The sequence below is a fragment of the Leucoraja erinacea genome, chromosome 35 (assembly GCF_028641065.1).
Source record: "Leucoraja erinacea ecotype New England chromosome 35, Leri_hhj_1, whole genome shotgun sequence".
NCBI lineage: Eukaryota > Metazoa > Chordata > Chondrichthyes > Rajiformes > Rajidae > Leucoraja > Leucoraja erinaceus.
In genome coordinates, this window is record NC_073411.1 from 570,563 (window position 1) to 591,557 (window position 20,995).

The 20,995-nt window shown below is 45.3% G+C and overlaps 1 protein-coding gene across 1 annotated transcript in view; it reads left to right on the forward strand.

Moving 5' to 3' along the window:
• LOC129713141 (FHF complex subunit HOOK interacting protein 2A-like) overlaps positions 1-20,567 on the forward strand; it is a 56,167-nt gene extending 35,600 nt beyond the window's left edge. The window contains exons 16-18 of the mRNA XM_055661967.1: positions 1,878-2,018; positions 8,694-8,794; positions 19,935-20,567. Of these exons, the coding sequence (XP_055517942.1) occupies positions 1,878-2,018; positions 8,694-8,794; positions 19,935-20,037 (345 nt within the window). The 3' untranslated portion in view covers positions 20,038-20,567. The remainder of the gene's footprint in view (positions 1-1,877; positions 2,019-8,693; positions 8,795-19,934) is intronic.
• Positions 20,568-20,995: the final 428 nt, after the last annotated feature.

Below are 20,995 nucleotides of genomic sequence, written 5' to 3' on the forward strand. Positions count from 1 at the left end.
GAAGACCATCCAGCTGAGATTGAGAGAAAGGTTGTTGTCTCGACACCAGGACACGAGGTTCTACATCTCCTTCCTGAACTCTGCTCATTGGATATCCGGCCCACAATGGAGGTGTTGTACTCGAATTTGAAAATGGAATTAGATTTGTACATGGCTGCACAGTCGTGGGTGTACAAGTAAAGAAGGGGCTGGAAAGGCAGCCTTGTGGAGCCCCAGTGTTAAGGATGATTTGTCCCCTATCCTCACAGAAGCAGCTCCTCTCATGCCCAGCCGAGCGCTCCCACCATCACTGTCACTAATGACAACTCCCCCAGTTCCTTACTCTGCCTCGTCCAGTAGTTCACTGTGCAGCCGCCTCCTCGGGTCCGCTGTTGTGCGCGACGTAACGCTGTTGTGCGCACTGAGGTTCCGCAGCACCAGGTTATAAATGATGTCCTCGTGAGATTTCTGCAGGAGCTGTTCGAAGAATCTGAGACTGGCCATGCTGATCTACGAGAATCCACAACATGTACAACTCACTCAGGGCACAGGATCATGCAGCACGGAGACAGGGACTTCACACCAACCAGCCCACACCGACAAAGATGCCCCAAAATAGCCCACTTGTTCGCATTGGGCCCATATCCCTCTAAATCCTTCCTATCCATGTACAGTCCAAATGTCTTCTAAATGTTGTTACTGTACCTGATCAACTACCTCTTCTCGCAACTCATTCCGTATACTCACCACCCTCTGTTCTGTACAATCTTTAATTTCTCCATCCAAATCATTGATGGTTGTGAAGGGCTACGGCTTGTAGCACCTGGAGAAGAACCCTGAAGATGGGTCTCCACCCGAAACGTCACCTATTCCTTCTCTCCAGAGATGCTGCCTGTCCCGCTGAGTCACTCCAGCATTTTGTGTCCGGTTTATACCAATTGTTCTATTTGTCAAACGATTTTGCACCCAAGCCGGCGTACTATTTCATAATCACATTGGGAAGTATCGAATCCTTCATGGCACTGAGAGTATGGGCTGCAGCTTTTCCCCATGGCTGCATAATCTAACACCATTAACCAGTTTAGGACTGGGGGACGGTGAACTTATCTTTACACAGAGTTATGAATCTTTGGAGTTCTCCCTCTAGGTAGCATTGTGGTAGAGTTTAAGAAGGAACTGCAGATGCTGGAGAATTGAAGGTACACAAAAAAGCTGGAGAAACTCTGCACCCGCTGAGTTTCTCCAGCTTTTTTGTGTACCTTGTGGTAGAGTTGTTGTCTTACAGCACCAGAGACCCGGGTTCAATCCTGACTACGGGTGCTTGTCTGTACAGAGTTTGTACCTTCTCCCCGTGTCCTGCATGGGTTTTCTCCGGGAGCTCCAGTTTCCTCTCACACTCCAAAGACATACAGGCTTGTTGGCGAATTGGCTTGTGGTATAATTGTAAATTGTCCCTAGTGTGTGTACGATGGTGTTAGTGTGCGGGGATCAGTGGGTGGCGGGGACTTGGTGGGCCAACACTGTATCTCTAAACTAAACGCTCAGGCTGTGGGTATTTGGGACGGGGATAGTGGTTGAGATTTATTGATTAAGAAGGTGTATTCGAAGAAGAGTCAAAGAGTTGGATAGAGGAAGGCAAAGAGATCATGGAAAGCATCGTAGAGTCTGGAGCCCTGATGGTGATGAACTCTGTTTTAGTGTGGCACAGAATTCTCCACTGTAATGAAGTGATTGTGAATCACTGACCAAATGCTGAGTGTACTCTCAGTGAGTGACCAAATGCTCAGTCAGTGTACACTCAGTGAGTGACCAAATGCTCAGTGCCACTAGTTATTCTATTTAAACAGGAATTCCTGATTATATTGCAGATTACAGCCATATTGTTGTTTACCTTTCAGCCCTACGACTTGAATCTTCAGATAACATCGGTGATTTCAGAAGTGGCGCTCTTCCCTCACCCTCAGCTGGATGAGTATGTGCTGGATCCATACGTGAGCCTGGGCCCTGGCTGCAGGTCCCTCTTCTCCGTCATTGTACGGGTGAGTATTCATCTGGCACCACTCAGCTGAGAGGTCGATTCTCGGGAAGTGCTGGCGTGACTGGACATACAGGGGTGGCTGCAGCTGGCCTGGGGCATAAATAGGGTAGACAGTCAGAACCTTTCCCCAGGGTGGAAATGTCAAACACTAACTTTAAGGTGAGGGCAAAGTTTAAAGGAGACGTGCGGGGAAAATAACCATGTAACCATATAACATATAACAATTACAGCATGGAAACAGGCCATCTCGACCCTTCTAGTCCGTGCCGAACACATAATCTCCCCTAGTCCTATATACCTGCGCTCAGACCATAACCCTCCATTCCCTTCCCATCCATATAACTATCCAATTTATTTTTAAATGATAAAAACGAACCTGCCTCCACCACCTTCACTGGAAGCTCATTCCACACAGCTACCACTCTCTGAGTAAAGAAGTTCCCCCTCATGTTACCCCTAAACTTCAGTCCCTTAATTCTCAAGTCATGTCCCCTTGTTTGAATCTTCCCTACTCTCAGTGGGAAAAGCTTTTCCACGTCAACTCTGTCTATCCCTCTCATCATTTTAAAAACCTCTATCAAGTCCCCCCTTAACCTTCTGCGCTCCAAAGAATAAAGCCCTAACTTGTTCAACCTTTCTCTGTAACTTAGTTGCTGAAACCCAGGCAACATTCTAGTAAATCTCCTCTGTACTCTCTCTATTTTGTTGACATCCTTCCTATAATTAGGCGACCAAAATTGTACACCATACTCCAGAATTGGCCTCACCAATGCCTTGTACAATTTTAACATTATATCCCAACTTCTATACTCAATGCTCTGATTTATAAAGGCCAGCACACCAAAAGCTTTCTTTACCACCCTATCTACATGAGATTCCACTTTCAGGGAACTGTGCACAGTTATTCCCAGATCCCTCTGTTCACCTACATTCTTCAATTCCCTACCATTTACCATGTACGTCCTATTTTGATTTGTCCTGCCAAGATGTAGCACCTCACACTTATCAGCATTAAACTCCATCTGCCATCTTTCAGCCCACTCTTCCAACTGGCATAAATCTCTCTGTAGACTTTGAAACTCTACTTCATTACCCGCAACCCCACCTATCTTAGTATCATCTGCATACTTACTAATCCAATTTACCACACCATCATCCAGATCATTGATGTACATGACAAACAACAGTGGACCCAACACAGATCCCTGTGGCACCCCACTCGTCACTGGCCTCCAACCTGACAAACAACCATCCACCATTACTCTCTGGCATCTCCCATTCAGCCACTGTTGAATCCATCTTGCTACTCCATCATTAATACCCAACCATTGAACCTTCTTAACCAACCTTCCATGAGGAACCTTGTCAAAGGCCTTACTGAAGTCCATATACACAACATCCACTGCTTTACCCTCATCAATTTCCCGAGTAACATCTTCAAAAAATTCAAGAAGATTAGTTAAACATGACCTTCCAGGCACAAATCCATGTTGACTGTTCCTAATCAGACCCTGTTTATCCAGATGCTTATATATATTATCTCTAAGTATTCTTTCCATTAATTTGCCCACCACTGACGTCAAACTAACAGGTCTATAATTTCTAGGTTTACTCTTAGACCCGTTTTTAAACAATGGAACAACATGCGCAGTACGCCAATCCTCCGGCACTATTCCCGTTTCTAATGACATTTGAAATATTTCTGCCATAGGCCCTGCTATTTCTACACTAACTTCCCTCAATGTCCTAGGGAATATCCTGTCCGGACCTGGAGACTTATCCACTTTTATATTTCTCAAAAGTGCCAGTACTTCCTCTTCTTTGATCCTCATAGTTTCCATAGCTACTCTACTTGTTTCCCTTACCTCACATAATTCAATATCCTTCTCCTTGGTGAATACCGAAGAAAAGAAACTGTTCAATATCTCCCCCATCTCTTTTGGCTCTGCAGATAGTTGTCCACTCTGACTCTCTAATGGACCAATTTTATCCCTCGTTATCCTTTTGCTATTAATATAGCGGTAGAAACCCTTCGGATTTACTTTTACCTTACTTGCCAAAGCAACCTCATATCTTCTTTTAGCTTTTCTAATTTCTTTCTTAAGATTCTTTTTACATTCTTTATACTCCTCAAGCACCTCATTTACTCCATGCTGCCTATAATTATTGTAGATCGTGGAAAAGCTTTTCCCACTGAGAGTAGGGAAGATTCAAACAAGGGGACATGACATGAGAATTAAGGGACTGAAGTTTAGGGGTAACATGAGGGGGAACTTCTTTACTCAGAGAGTGGTAGCTGTGTGGAATGAGCTTCCAGTGAAGGTGGTGGAGGCAGGTTCGTTTTTATCATTTAAAAATAAATTGGATAGTTATATGGATGGGAAGGGAATGGAGGGTTATGGTCTGAGCGCAGGTATATGGGACTAGGGGAGATTATGTGTTCGGCACGGACTAGAAGGGTCGAGATGGCCTGTTTCCGTGCTGTAATTGTTATATGGTTATATGGTTATATCTCCCTCTTTTTCCGAACCAAGTGTCCAATTTCCCTTGAAAACCTTGGCTCTTTACAATTTTTACGATTTCCTTTCAACCGAACAGGGACATAAAGATTCTGTACTCTTAAAATTTCACCTTTAAATGTACTCCATTTCTCTTCCACATCTTTCCCATAAAACAAACTGTCCCAATTTACTCCTTTTAAATCCTTTCGCATCTCCTCAAAGTTAGCCTTTCTCCAATCAAAAATCTCAACCCTAGGTCCAGTTTTGTCCCTCTCCATAATTATATTGAAACTAATGGTATTGTGATCACTGGACCCGAACTGTTCCCCAACGCATACCTCTGCCACCTGACCCATCTCATTTCCTAACAGGAGGTCCAGTACCGCCCCTTCTCTAGTAGGTAGGTACTTCTATGTATTGTTGCAAAAAAACTATCCTGCACACATTTTACAAACTCCAACCCATCCAGCCCATTTACAGAATGTGTTTCCCAGTCTATGTGTGGAAAATTGAAATCTCCCACAATCACTACCTTGTGCTTACTACTAATATCTGCAATCTCCTTACATATTTGCTCTTCCAATTCTCGCTCCCCATTTGGCGGTCTATAATACACCCCTATAAGTGTTGATACCCCTTTCCCATTTCTCAGTTCCACCCAAATAGCCTCCCTAGACGAGCCCTCTAATCTATCCTGCCAAAGCACTGCTGTAATATCTTCCCTGATAAGCAATGCAACACCTCCACCTCTTGCCCCTCCAATTCTATCACACCTGAAGCAACGAAATCCTGGAATATTTAGTTTCCAATCACAGCCCTCCTGCAACCATGTTTCACTGATCGCCACAACATCATACTTCCAGGAGTCTATCCAGACTCTAAGCTCATCCACCTTTCTTACAATGTTCCTAGCATTAAAATATACACATTTAAGAAACCCACCCTCTCTTATTCTCTGTTTATTGTCTTTTTCTTCTCTCTCCCCTACATTTTGGGTCAGAGTGCTACCATTCTCTGCCCCCTGCTTCACACACTGACTGCTAGCTTTCCCAATTTGAGTCCCTCCCCCCAACCATACTAGTTTAAAGTCTCCCCAGTAGCCTTTGCAAATCTCCCCGCCAGGATATTGGTCCCCCTTGAGTTCAAGTGCAACCCGTCCTTTCTGTACAGGTCACACCTTCCCCAAAAGAGGTCCCAATGATCCAGAAACTTGAATCCATACCCACTGCACCAGTCCCTCATCCACGCATTTATCCTCCACCTCGCTCCATTCCTACTCTCACTGTCACGTGGCACAGGCAGTAATCCTGAGATTGTTACCTTTCCAGTCCTTCTCCTTAACTCTCTACCTAACTCCCTAAATTCTTCTTTCAGGACCTCTTCTCTTTTTTTACCTATGTCGTTGGTACCTATATGCACCACAACCTCAGGCTCCTCTCCCTCCCATTTCAGGATTTCTTGGACACGTTCAGACACATCCCTGACCCTGGCACCAGGGAGGCAAACTACCATCCGGGTCTCCTGTCTGCGTCCACAGAATCGTCTATCCGACCCCCTGACTATAGAGTCCCCTATTACAATTGCCTTCCCCTTCTTTTCCTTACCCTTCTGAGCAACCGGACCGGTCTTTGTGCCAGAGGCCCGGCCGCTGTCGCTGCCCCCAGGTAGGCTGTCCCCCCCACCCTTACTCAAACATGAGTACTTATTTTCAAGGTGTACAGCCACCGGGGTACTCACCAGTCCCTGCCTCTGCCCATTGCCCTTCCTAACTGTGACCCAGTTGTCTGCCTCCCGTGGTCTTGGAGTGACCACCTCCCTGTAACTCCTTTCTATGACCTCCTCGCTCTCCCTGAGCAGACAGAGGTCATCGAGTTGCTGTTCCAGGTTCCTGACACGGTCCCTTAGGAGCCCCATCTCGACGCACCTGGCGCAGATGTGGACGTCCGACTCCATGACCTCCCACATCTGACATCCAGAACAGTAAACTGCCCTGGCCCTCATTCTCCCCCTTATCCAAATACAATAAAGCCTTACAATTACAATACAAATACAATACAAGCCAATCAGCTGCTTCCGCTGGTCCTCTTCCACCAATCAGAGGCTTCCACCAGAATCAGAATCCTTCTCTGGAAGTGTTTTTACACAGAGGTTGCCGGGTGTCTGGAACGTGCTGTAGGGAGGGGGATTGATGGAAGTATAAAATGTAAATTATTCCTAGCGTGTGTAGGATAATGTTAGTGTGCGGAGATCGCTGATTGGCATGGGCTCAGTGGGCTGAAGAGCCGGTTTCCACGCTGTATCTCTAAATTAAACTAAATTCAACATTCATATCGCTGGGTTGGAAGCTGCTCGAGCAAAATATGAGGTGCTGTTCCTCCAATTTGCATATGGCCTTACTCCGGCAATGGAGGAGGCCCAGGACAGAAAGGTCAGTGTGGGAATGGGAAGGAAAGTTGAAATGGTTAGCAGCCTGGAGATCCCAGCGGCCTAGATGGACCGAGTGCAAGCGTTCAGTAAAATGGTCACCAAGTCTACATTTGGTCTTGTACAGGAGCCTATATCAGGAACACCGGATGCAGTAGATGAGATTAGAGAAGGAATACGTGAACCTCTGCCTCACCTGAAAAGACTGTTAGGTTCCCTGCATAGAGTCGAGGGAGGAGGTATAGTGGTAGGTGTTGCATCTTCTGCGGTTGCAGGGGAAGGTACCTGGGGAGCGGCTGGTTTGGGTGGAAAGGGATGAGTGGACCAGGGAGTTGCGGAGGGAGCAGTCCCTGCAGAAGGTGGAAAGGGGTGGAGATGGGACGATGTGTTGACTGGTGTTCCTCCAACTAGTTATCTTCTGAAATGGGCTCCAGTCAATGTGTGGTTGGAATAACCTGGGATGCCTGCATTGTGGGAACAGACGGCCTGTGGCCTATGGAACTGTGGCCTGTGGTACCAGATGCAATGTAAACAAACTGAGAACAAAGTCAGAACTTGCTCATTTCTTGTGCAAACCAAACAATTGTGCACGATTGCAGAAAAAGCTCCAGTCACCACATTACAGGAGCGGTCTGACTACTCTGCAGAGGCAGAGGGAAGATTAACAAGGCTGTTGTCAATGGAAAATACAGGTTTTGAGAAACTCTTGGATGAGCTGAGGTTGTTTTCTTTGGACGAGGTTAGAACGGCCAAGTCAGGCTGAAGAGCCTGTTTGCGTGCTGTATTGGTTTACGATTCTCAGAGGCTGAAGGGAGTTTACTATATAAAAGGATTGGACAGGTTTGGAGGGATATGGACCAAGCACAGGCAGGTGGGACTAGTGTAGGTGGGACATGTTGGCTGGTATGGGCTAGTTGGGCCGAAGGGCCTGTTTCCCACTGTATGACTAAATCCAACGAGATACCATCACTGCGTCATTCCTGCCGTACCCCCACTGTTGCTTCGTCCTGCCCTATGGAGTGGCCTGACTGTCAGTGTAAGGGATGTCCGTGGCCTGAGGGTGAATGATCTGCTGAAAGGTTCACACTACAACAGCTCATCAGATCACAAATTGTAGCAGGATCTTGATCGGTTTGCCAGCTGCGCTGATTAATGGTGGATGCAATTTAATAGAGAAACGTGAGGTGTTGCATTTTGGGAAGTCTAACATGAGCAGGACCTACACAGTGAATGGTGGGAATGAGGAGTGTTGTAGAGCAGAGGGATCTAGGAGTGCAGGTACATAATTTGTTGAATGAGGCACCACAGGTAGATAGGGTGGTCAAAAAGGCTTTTAGCACATTGCCCTTCATCAGTCAGAAGAGTCTCGACCCGAAACTTCACACATTCCTTCTCTCCAGAGATGGAAAGGTTTGAAGGGATGATTTACTGTCCCGCTGAGTTACTCCAGCTTTTTTTGTCTCGTGGGTAACTTTTTCATACAGAGGGTGTATGGAACGAGCTGCCGGAGGAGGTAGTTAAGGCAAGGACTATCCCAACATATAAGAAACATTTAAACAGGTTCATGGACAGGACAGGTGTTGTGGGATATGGCCCAAATGACGGCAGGTGGGTCACGTGTAGTTGGACACTTTGGTCAGTGTGGGCAACTTGGGCTGAAGGGCCTGTTTCCACACTGTATCACTCTATCACCATCAATCTCATTGCTCATTGACTGGGACTTTTTGGGAACTGCTTTCTTTACTCCTCAGGTAATTGGTGACCTGATGCAGAGGATACAGAGAATCCCACAGTTTGAAGCCAAGTTACTGTTGGTCCGAAAGCAGCTGATGGGATTGGAACCTGAAGACATGTAAGTTGAGGAGAATCATGACACGAATTGTGTCCCACCCGAGAGTGGCTGTAATGTTCAATATTTGTGGAACTGTGACATAATGAATAAGTTACTGGACTAACAACTCAAAGAGATGAGATCAAATTCTAATGCATAAATTGGAGAATTAATTAGGTAGGCAGGAACTGTAGATGCCGGTTTACACTGAGGATAGACGACACAAAATGCTGGAGTAACTCAGCGGGTCAGGCAGCATCTCTGGAGAGAAGGATTGGATGGCGTTTCAGATCGAGAAACTTATTCAGACCCAAGTCTTCAGTCTGAAGAAGTCTTGACCCGTAATGTCACCCATTCCTTCTCTCCAAAGATGCTGCCGGTCCCGCCGAGTTACTCTAGCATTTTGTGTCTATAGTTCGAGAATTAAATTCAGTATCAATAATGAAACAATGAAGTCATCACTGGTCTGCTGCCCTTACTGCTCTCCTGATGGCTGCATTGTCATCTTCCTCACTGATCAGACTCCAGTACTGGGCTTCCTGGTGATCCCCTCCCAGCCCTCACCTCCACCCACCCTCTCTCCACCCTCCCACTCCCCACCTTCTCCTTTTTCTTCCTAGAGACACAAGAGACTGCAGACGTTGGAATCCCCCTTCTTTAACTCAATTGTACCTCTTGCTGCCCCGGCAAGGCCAGCAGCATAATCAAGGACGAGTCGCACCTTGATCGTACTTCACTGGCACAAAACGTTATTCCCTGATCATGTATCTGGATTGGAATCATGCATTGTCATTTCCACTGACTGGGTAGCCCGCAACAAAAGCTTTTTGCTGTACCTTGATACATGACAATAAACTAAACTGATCTATAGTAAAACACAAACTGCTGGATGAACTCAGCGGGTCTAACAGCATGGGGGACATGGACAGGTGGCGTTTGGGGTCATGACCCTGTATCAGTCTGACCAACTCACCTGGCAATGTATTCCATTCACTCCCCACCCTCTGTGTAAAATATATTATCTCGCTCATCTCCTTTGAACTGTACCCCTCTTAGTCATAGAGTGATACAGTGTGAAAACAGACCCTTCCCAACTTGCCCACACCAGCCAACATGTCCCAGCTACACTAGTCCCACCTGCCCGCGTCCATGTCCCTCCAAACCTGTCCTATCCATGTGTTCAAGAAGGAACTGCAGATGCTGGAAGATCGAAGGTACACAAAAATGCTGGAGAAACTCAGCGGGTGCAGCAGCATCTATGGAGCGAAGGAAATAGGCAACGTTTCGGCCCGAAACGTCACCTATTTCCTTCGCTCCATAGATGCTGCTGCACCCGCTGAGTTTCTCCAGCATTTTTGTGTACCTGTCCTATCCATGTACCTGTCTAACTGTTTCTTAAACGTTGGGATAGTCCCAGCCTCAAATACCTCCTCTGGTAGCTTGTGTGACAATATTACCCCTCAGATTCCCATTAAATCTTTTTCCCCTCACCTTACACCTATGACCTCTGGTCCTCGATTCCCCTACTCTGGGCACGAGACTCTGCATCTACTCGATCTATTCCTCTCATGATTTTATACACCTCTATAAGATCACCCCTCATCCTGCTGCGCTTCAAGGAATGGAGTCCCAGTCTACTCAACCTCTCCCAATATTTCAGACCCTCTAGTCCTGTCAACATCCTCGTAAATCTTCTCTGTATCTTCTAAATGCACCTTTCCAGTTTGACAACATCATTCCTATACCATGATGCCCAGAATTGAACACAATACTCTAAATGCGGTCTCACCAACGTCTTATACACCTGCTACATGACCTCCCAACTTCTATACTCAATACTATAACTGATGAAGGTCAATGTGCCAAAAGCCTTTTTGACCACCATATCTACCTGTGACTCCACCTTAAAGAGATAAGCCTGCACTGCTAGATCCCTCTGCTCTACAACACTACCCAGAGCCCTACCATTCACTGTGTAGGTCCTGCCCTTGTTAGATTTCCCAGAATGTGACACCTCACATTTCTCTGTATTAAATTCCATCACCATTTCTCAGCCCAGTTGGACAATCGATCAAGAACCTGCCGCAATTTTTCACAACCATCTTCACTATCTGCAAAACTACCCACTTTTGTACCATCTGCAAACTTGCTGATCTTGCCTTGTATGTTCTCATCCAAATCATTGATATAGATGACAAAGATAACGGGCTCAGCACCAAACCCTGAGGCACACCACTAGTCACAGGCCCCCAGTCTGAGAAGCAACCTTACACCATTCCTCTCTGCTTCCTTCCATGGAGCCAATGTTCTATCCAATCTCTCCTTGGACCACATGCAATCTAACCTTCCAGAGCAGCCGACCATGCGGAACCTTGTCGAATACTTTGCTGAAATCCATGTACACAACATCTACAGCTCTGCCCTCATCAACTTGTTTGGCCATTTCTTCAAAAAACTTAATCAGAATTGTGGGACACGACCGCCCACGTACAAAACCATGCTAATCAGCCCTTGTCCATCTAAATGCCTGTATATCCTATCCCTCAGAATACTCTAGTAACTTTCCAACAACAGATGTGAAGCTCACCGGCCTATAGTTCCCAGCATTTTCCCTACAGCCCTTCTTGAATAGAGGCACAACATTTGCCACCCTCCAGTTTTCTGGCCCCTCTCCTGTATTCAAAGACAACTCATAAATTTCTACCAGGGCTCCCACAATGTCCTTGGATATATCTGATCAGGTCCTGGAGATTTGTCTACCTTCATACACAATAGTATCTTCAGCACCTCTTCAACTGTAACACTGACTGCTCTCAAGACACTTCCATTGACTGTCCCAAGTTCCTCTGTCCTCCTGTCTTTCTCCTCGGTAAATACAGAGGAGTAACTCAATGAGGACCTTTCCATCTCCTGTGGTTCCACACAGTGGGGATTCCTTCAATTCCTGAGAGTTCCACTCTCTCTCTAATTACCCCTTTTCCCCTTATGTATTTACCTTACCTTAAAGCTCTGCCCTCTGGTCTTTTGACATTTCCACCCTGGGGCAAAGATACTGTCGACCCCATCTATGCCTCTCATCATTTTATATACATCTATCAGGTCTCACCTCAGCGTCTGGTATTCCAGAGAAAACAATCCAAGTCTGTCCAACCTCTCCCTGTAACTAAAACCCTCTAATCCTGACACACAGTACCCTCCATAATGTTTGGGACCCGTCATTTATTTATTTGCCTCTGTACTCCACAATTTGAGATTTGTAATAGAAAAATATCACATGTGGTTAAAGTGCAGATTGTCAGATTTTAATAAAGGCCATTTTTATACATTTTGGTTTCACCATGTAGAAATTACAGCTGTGTTTATACATAGTTCCCCCATTTCCGGGCACCATAATGTTTGGGACAGCAATGTCATGTAAATGAAAGTAGTCATGTCTAGTATTTTGTTTCATATCCTGTGCATGCAATGACTGCTTGAAGTCTGTGATTCATGGACATCACCAGTTGCTGGGTGTCTTCTCTGGTGATGCTCTGCCAGGCCTGTATTGCAGCCATCTTTAGCTTATGCTTGTTTTGGGGGCTAGTCCCCTTCAGTTTTCTCTTCAACATATAAAAGGCATGCTCAATTGGGTTTGGATCGGGTGATTGACTTGGCCACTCAAGAATTGACCATTTTATAGCTTTGAAAAACTCCTTTGTTGCTTTAGCTGTATGTTTGGGATCATTGTCTTGCTGTAGAATGAACCACCAGCCAATGAGTTTTAAGGCATTTGTTTTAACTTGAGCCGATAGGATGTGTCTATACACTTAAGAATTCATTATGCTACTACCATCAGCAGTTGTATCATCAATGAAGATAAGTGAGCCAGTACCTTCAGCAGCCATACATGCCCAGGCCATAACACCCCCACCACCGTGTTTCATAGATGAGGTGGAATTCTTTTGATCTTGGGCAGTTCCTTCTCTCGTCCATACTTTGCTCTTGCCATCACTCTGATATAAGTTAATCTTCGTCTCATTTGTCCACAAGATCTTTTTCCAAAACTGTGGTTGCTCTTTTAACTACTTCTTGGCAAACTGTATTCTGGCCATCCTATTTTTGCAGCTAGCCAGTGGTTTGCATCTTGCAGTGTAGCCTCATGAAGTCTTCAGCAGACATTGACAAATCCACACCTGATTCCTGAAGAGTGTTTCTGATCTGCCGGACAGGTGTTTGGAGAGTTTTTTTAATTATAGAGAAAATTCTTCTGTCATAGAAACATAGAAAATAGGTGCAGGAGTAGGCCATTCGGCCCCTCGAGCCTGCACCGCAATTCAATATGATCATGGCTGATCATCCAACTCGGTATCTTGTACCTGCCTTCTCTCCATACCCCCTGATCCCCTTAGCCACAAGGGCCACATCTAACTCCCACTTAAATATAGCCAATGAACTGGCCTCAACTACCTTCTGCGGCAGAGAATTCCACAGATTCACCACTCTCTGTATGAAAAATGTTTTTCTCATCTCGGTCCTAAAAGATTTCCCCCTTATCCTTAAACTGTGACCCCTTGTTCTGGACTTCCCCAACATCGGGAACAATCTTCCTGCATGTAGCCTGTCCAACCCCTTAAGAATGTTGTAAGTTTTTATAAGATCCCCCTCAATCTTCTAAATTCTAGCGAGTACAAGCGAGTCTATCCAGTCTTTCTTCATATGAAAGTCCTGACATCCCAGGAATCAGGCTGGTGAACCTTCTCTGTACTCCCTCTATGGCAAGAATGTCCTTCCTCAGATTAGGAGAGCAAAACTGTACGCAATACTCCAGATGTGGTCTTACCAAGACCCTATACAACTGCAGTAGAACCTCCCTGCTCCTATACTCAAATCCTTTTGCTATGAATGCTAACATACCATTCGCTTTCTTCACTGCCTGCTGCACCTGCATGCCTACTTTCAATGACTGGTGTACCATGACACCCAGGTCTCATTGCATCTCCCCTTTTCCTAATCGGTCACCATTCAGATAATAGTCTACTTTCCTGTTTTTGCCACCAAAGTGGACAACCTCACATTTATCCACATTATATTGCATTTGCCATGCATTTGCCCACTCACCCAGCCTATCCAAGTCACCTTGCAGCCTCCTAGCATCCTCTTCACAACTAACACTGCCCCCCAGCTTCGTGTCATCCGCAAACTTGGAGATGTTGCATTCAATTCCCTCGTCCCAATCATTAATATATATTGTAAATAGCTGGGGTCCCAGCACTGAGCCTTGCGGTACCCCACTAGTCACTGCCTGCCATTGTGTAAAGGACCTAGTTACTCCTACTATTTGCTTCCTGTCTGCCAGCCAGTTCTCTATCCACATCAATACTGAACCTCCAATATCGTGTGCTTTAAGTTTGTATACTAATCTCTTATGTGGGACCTTGTCGAAAGCCTTCTGAAAGTCCAGATATAACACATCCACTGGTTCTCCCTTATCCACTCTACTAGTTACATCCTCGCAAAATTCTACAAGATTCGTCAAACATGATTTACCTTTCATAAATCCATGCTGACTTTATCCAATGATTTCACCACTTTCCAAATGTGCTGCTATCCCATCATTAATAACTGACTCTAGCAGTTTCCCCACTTCCGATGTTAGACTAACTGGTCTTTAATTCTCCTTTTTCTCTCCCTCCCTTTTTAAACAGTGGGGTTACATTAGCTACCCTCCAAACCTCAGGAACTACTCCAGAATCTAAAGAGTTTTGAAAAATTATCACTAATGCACCCACTATTTCTGGGGCTACTTCCTTAAGTACTCTGGGATGGAGCCTATCTGGCCCCGGGGATTTATCGGCTTTAAATCCATTCAATTTACCCAACATCACTTCCCGGCTAACCTGGATTTCACTCAATTCCTCCATCTCCTTTGACCCGCGGTCCCCTGCTGTTTCCGGCAGATTATTTATGTCTTCCTTAGTGAAGACGGAACCAAAGTAGTTATTCAATTGGTCTGCCATGGCCTTGTTCCCCATGATAAATTCACCTGTTTCTGACTGCAAGGGATCAACATTTGTTTTAACTAATCTTTTTCTCTTCACATATCTATAAACACTTTTGCAGTCAGTTTTTATGTTCCCTGTCAGTTTTCTTTCATAATCGATTTTCCCTTTCCTAATTAAGCCCTTTGTCCTCCTCTGCTGGACATTGAATTTCTCCCAGTCTTCTGGTAGGCTGCTTTGTCTGGCTAATTTGTATGCTTCATCTTTTATTTTAATACTATCCCTGATTTCCTTTGTTATCCACGGATGCATACCTTCCCTGATTTATTATTTTGCCAAACTGGGATGAACAATTGTTGTAGTTCATCCATGCAGTCTTTAAATGCCTTCCATTGCATATCCGCCATCAACCCTTTAAGAATCATTTGCCAGTCAATCTTGGCCAATTCACGTCTCATACCCTCAAAGTTGCCTTTCTTTAAGTTCAGGACCCTTGTTTCTGAATTATTTATGTCACTCTCCATCCTAATGAAGAACTCAACCATATTATGGTCAATCTTGCCCAAGCACAACAAGACTGCTAACTAACCCTTCCTCATTATTCAATACCCAATCTAGAATAGCCTGCTCTCTTGTTGGTTCCTCTACATGTTGGTTTAGAAAACTATCCCGCATACATTCCAAGAAATCATCTTCCTCAGCACCCCGGCCAATTTGATTCAGCCAATCTATATGTAGATTGAAGTCACCCATTATAATTGTTTTACCTTTGTTGCACGCTTTTCTAATTTCCTGTTTGATGCCTTTCCCAATTCCACTACTACTGTTAGGTGGCCTGTACACAACTCCCACTAGGGTTTTCTGCCCCTTAGTGTTTCGCAGCTCTACCCATATCGATTCCACATCCTCCAAGCTCCTTCCTTTCTATTGCGTTAATCTCATCTCTAACGAGCAATGCTACCCCACCTACTTTTGCTTTGTCTATCCCTCCTGAATATTGAATATACCTGGATGTTCAGCTCCCAGCCTTGGTCACCCTGGAGCCATGTCTCCGTGATCCCAACTATATCATAGTCATTCATGTCTTTCTGCACATTCAACTCATCCACCTTATTACAAATGCTCCTTGCATTGAGACACAAAGTCTTCAGGTTTTTACAACACTCTTACCCCTTATACAATTATGTTGAAAAGTGGCAATTTTTGATTTCATCAGCTGTGGAGGTCCTCCTTGGTCTGCCAGTCCCTTTGCGATTAGGAAGCTCATCTCTTTCTTCTTAATGATGTTCCAAACGGTTGATTTTGGTAAGTTTGGCTGATTGACAGTTTTATTCTTGTTTCTCAGTCTCATAATGGCTTCTTTGACTTTCATTGGCACAACTTTGGTCCTCATGTTGATAAACAGCAATAAAAGTTTCCAAAGGTGATGGAAAGACTGGAGGAAGGACTAGGTGCTGATAGCTCTCTTATACCTGCATTAGGAGGTATTTAAACACACCTGAGAAATTTCAAACGCCTGTGAAGCCATGTGTCCCAAACATTATGGCGCCCTGAAATGGGGGGACTATGTATAAACACAGCTGTAATTTCTACATGGTGAAACCAAAATGTATAAAAATACCCTTTAATGAAATCTAACAATGTGCACTTTAACCACATGTGATTTTTTTTCCTATTAAATATCTCAAATTGTGGAGTACAGAGGCAATAAATAATTTGTCTGAAGAAGGGTTTCGGCCCGAAACGTTGCCTATTTCCTTCGCTCCATAGATGCTGCTGCACCCGCTGAGTTTCTCCAGCTTTTTTGTGTACCGGCAATAAATAATTGATGGGTCTTTGTCCCAAACATTATGGAGGGCACTGTAATTCTGATGAACCTCCTCTGCACCTCTTCAAGAGCTTCCACACCCTCTCTGTAATGGGGCGGCCAAAACTGCATGCAATACTCCAAATACAGCTGAACCAAATTCCTACTTAAATGCAAAATGACATAGACATAGAAAATAGGTGCAGGAGGAGGCCATTCGGCCCTTCGAGCCAGCACCCGCCATTCATTGTGATCATGGCTAATCGTGCCCAATCAATAACCCGTGCCTGCCTTCTCCTGCCATATCCCTTGATACCACTAGCCCCTAGATCTCTATCTAACTCTCTCTTAAATCCATCCAGTGATTTGGCCTCCACTGCCCTCTGTGGCAGGGAATTCCACATGGGTGAAAACGTTTTTTTTCTCACCTCAACCTTAAATGACCTCCCCTTTATTCTAAGACTGTGGCCCCTGGTACTGGACTCGCACAACATTGGGAAATGTTTTCCTGCATTTAGCTTGTTCAGTCATATAACCATATAACCATATAACAATTACAGCACGGAAACAGGCCATCTCGGCCCTACAAGTCCATGCCGAACAAATTTTTTTCCCCTTAGTCCCACCTGCCTGCACTCGTACCATAACCCTCCATTCCCTTCTCATCCATATGCCTATCCAATTTATTTTTAAATGATACCAATGAACCTGCCTCCACCACTTCCACTGGGAGCTCATTCCACACCGCCACCACTCTCTGCGTAAAGAAGTTCCCCCTCATATTACCCCTAAACTTCTGTCCCTTAATTCTGAAGTCATGTCCTCTTGTTTGAATCTTCCCTATTCTCAAAGGGAAAAGCTTGTCCACATCAACTCTGTCTATCCCTCCCATCATTTTAAAGACCTCTATCAGGTCCCCCCTTAACCTTCTGCGCTCCAGAGAATAAAGACCCAACTTATTCAACCCATCTCTGCAACCCAGTCGTTGAAACCCAGGCAACATTCTAGTAAATCTCCTCTGTACTCTCTCCACTCTGCCGACATCCCTCCTACAATCTGGCGACCAAAATTGTACCCCACACTCCAGACTTGGTCCCACCAATGCCCTGTACAATTCCAACACTACATCCCAGCTTCTATACTCAATGCTCTGATTTATAAAGGCCAGCACACCAAAAGCTCTCTTCACCACCCTATCTATATGAGATTCCACCTTCAAGGAACTATGCACGGTTATACCCAGATCCCTCTGTTCAACTGCACTCTTCAATTCCCTACCATTTACCATGCACGTCCTACCTTGAAAGTCCTTTTGTAATTTTAAGAGTTTCTATCAGATAACCCCTCATCCTTCTAAACTCCATTGAATACAAGCCCAGTCTTTTCAATCTCTCCTCATACGACAGTCCCGCCATCCCAGGGATCAATCTCGTGAACCTACGCTGCACTGCCTCAATCACAAGGATGTCCTTCCTCAAATTAGGAGACCAAAACTGGACACAATACTCCAGATGTGGTCTTATCAGAGCCCTATACAACTGCAGAAGAACCTCTTTACTCCTATACTGATATCCTCTTGTTATGAAGGCCAACATTCCATTAGCTTTCTTCACTGCCTGCTGTACCTGCACGCCAACTTTCAGTGACCGGTGTACAAGGAAACCCAGGTCTCGCTGCACCTCCCCCTTACCTAACCTAACCCCATTGAGATAATAATCTGCCCCCTTGTTTTTGCCGCCAAAGTGGATAGCCTCTCATTTATCTATATTATACTGCATCTGCCACGCATCTGCCCACTAACTCAACCTGTCCAGGTCACCCTGCAACCTTCTAACATCCTCTTCACAGTTCACCCAGCTTTGAGTCATCCGCAAACTTGCTAGTGTTGCTCCTAATTCCTTCTTCCAAATCATTAATATATATGGTAAACTGTTGCCTGAGTATTTCCTGTGTCTTCCAGGATAAACTTCCAGGTTTAATTTCTTCCCTCTTCTCCATTTCCACCTGAGGAATCTCCTTATAAATCAATGATCAGGCCATCCCGTCATCTTCTGCAGTTCATTGCTCTTTAGTTTAAGTTAAGTGATCGTGGACTCAGGAACTGCAGGTGCTGGTTTACAAAATAAGATACATAGTACTGGCGTAACTCAGCGGGTCAAGCAGCATGGATAGGCAATGTTTCAGGTCAGGACCCTTTTTCAGATGGATTGGACTAATAGAGGGGTAGAAGAAAGTGGAAGAGAGGAGGGGCCAGGTCAGAGTGATAGGCGGATACAGATGAGGAGGATTTTTGACAGGCAGATAGTTAGACAAGGAGCAGAGATGAAAAGACAGAAGGTGTGAGGCAATAGGATTGTCGACGTGAATTGTGAAGCTAGAGGATGGAATGAAGGTGGAAGAGGAGAAATGGCTACGTCCAGGAGAGGGCACTGGAGGGGTGGGTGGGGGAGAAAAGGGAGCTTTCTTTGTAATATTATAGTTTGATAGACAGATTTATGAGTCGGACAGTAATACCATTACAAATGGGAGTAAAATGAGATGCAGGATTGAAACTGGATGAACCCTAGATCAGATTGTCTCCATATCTGTGTTGGAATTCCATGTTGAAAGACCACCAGGGGGCGCCGCAGCCCCGCCAACAGTCTGTTTTTTGTCTTTTTTTTCAATTTTTTGTGTTTTAAAGTTTGTGTAAATGTTTTCTGGTTTGTTTTATGTGGGGGTGGGAGTCGGGGGAAATGTTTTCAGTTTCTTACCTTGCCGGAGATGCGATTAATTTTCGGATCGCATTATCCGGTCACTCTGCAGCCAACCATCGATGGAGCTGGAGGCCACCTTGGACTGACCTTGGGCCCCACCGCGGGGTGTGGACTTACGTCGGAGTCGATCCCTTGCATGGGATCACTCTAACCTCGGCTTGCGGACTCTACATCGAGAGCTCATAATCTCGGGAGAGGCCGTGGATGTCGGGAGCTCCAACGTCACGGAAGGTTCGACCAGCCCCGATAAGGGGTTGGATCGTCCGACACGGGTGAGCTGACATCCCCTCGATGCAGGAGCTGATCGCCTCGACGCGGAGGGTCCACCGGCGGCTACGGGAATCAAGAGTCAAGATCATCCCGTCTACGGAGGGCTGGAGGCCCCCGACCGCGGGAGAGCTAAGGGAAGAGATTGAACTTTTCTCCGCCTTCCATCACAGAGAGGAATGTGGAGGAGTCTATGCTGGATGTTTATGTTAAAATGTGTTTTGTGTGTTCTGTTGCTTTTTATTTGTTAGACTGACTTGGCAAATGAAATTCTTCATATGTTGCAAAACAGACTTGGCTAATAAAGTAATATTAAGATTGTGATTGTAATTGAATTGTGTAACTGTTTGCAGGGTGGATCACGCTACCATGCTGAAAGGAGTGATCGTCTTAGAGGAGTTCTGCAAGGAGCTGGCTGCGATATCATTTGTCAAATACTCGCCAGAGCCTGACTAATGCCCAGGCTGGGAGATCAGAGCGTTGACAGACTACTGAACTGTACTACTGAATGTGTACATCAGCTCCCACTTCCCTGGAGCCTTGACAGTCCATCCACCTGCTCTTAGTCAGCAGTGACTTCACATCATTGTGTTTTTAAGACTATTCTTGCTTCCTTGAAAGATTAACATCCTGACTTTAATGATGAAATAAATCTGCAGTCATGGGTGTGTGTGGGTAAGGTGTACAGCGCTGGGGAGACTTGTGACTCCTTGTCCATCCATGGACTCTGATCTCCTGCCTGCAATCCATCCTCCGTCCTTTCCACAATAGCCTCCTTTTCTGAAATGCAATCTTGCACTATTATCCGCTGACAATTCTCCCTGCCTCTGGGTACACAAGGTGTAAGATTATGTTAAGTAATTTCAGTGAAATGTTTCAGCATTTCTAAATTGTCAGGATGTAAATGCATGTTTTATTTATTTGTCTGTAAAGATGATTTAATTATAAGGATGCCAGGTTGTTTCTAGATGCAAGCAGCCTTTCAATGCAGAGTCTGTGTTACTTTGTACATGTTGAGCGGAGGCGGGAGGGATCGGTGGCGCGGTTTAACTAGAATCTAGAGTCTTGCGACCAGCAGCAATGGAAAAGTGAAACTCCAAACCATCAACATTCTCTGGCGTTCCGCCCAGCTCTCAGTCCAGGGATTGTCACTCCCCTTAGCTCAGGGTTTGAGCTTCCCACATGCCTCGAGTCAATGAGATGGTCTTGGATCTGTGGGGGTGGGGGTTGGGTGTTCTGAGGTCTATCCCCATTGCTGAGCACCAGCTCACTGAATTACTCAGCAAGTCCAGTAAACTGCAGGTTGGAGAATGAATTTTCTCCAACTCCAGCTGCTCATTTGGAGTTAGAGGTTGGTGGGTGGTCCTGATGCATATCCATTGTGGACCCAGGTTGCGATGTTTGAGAGTCGGGG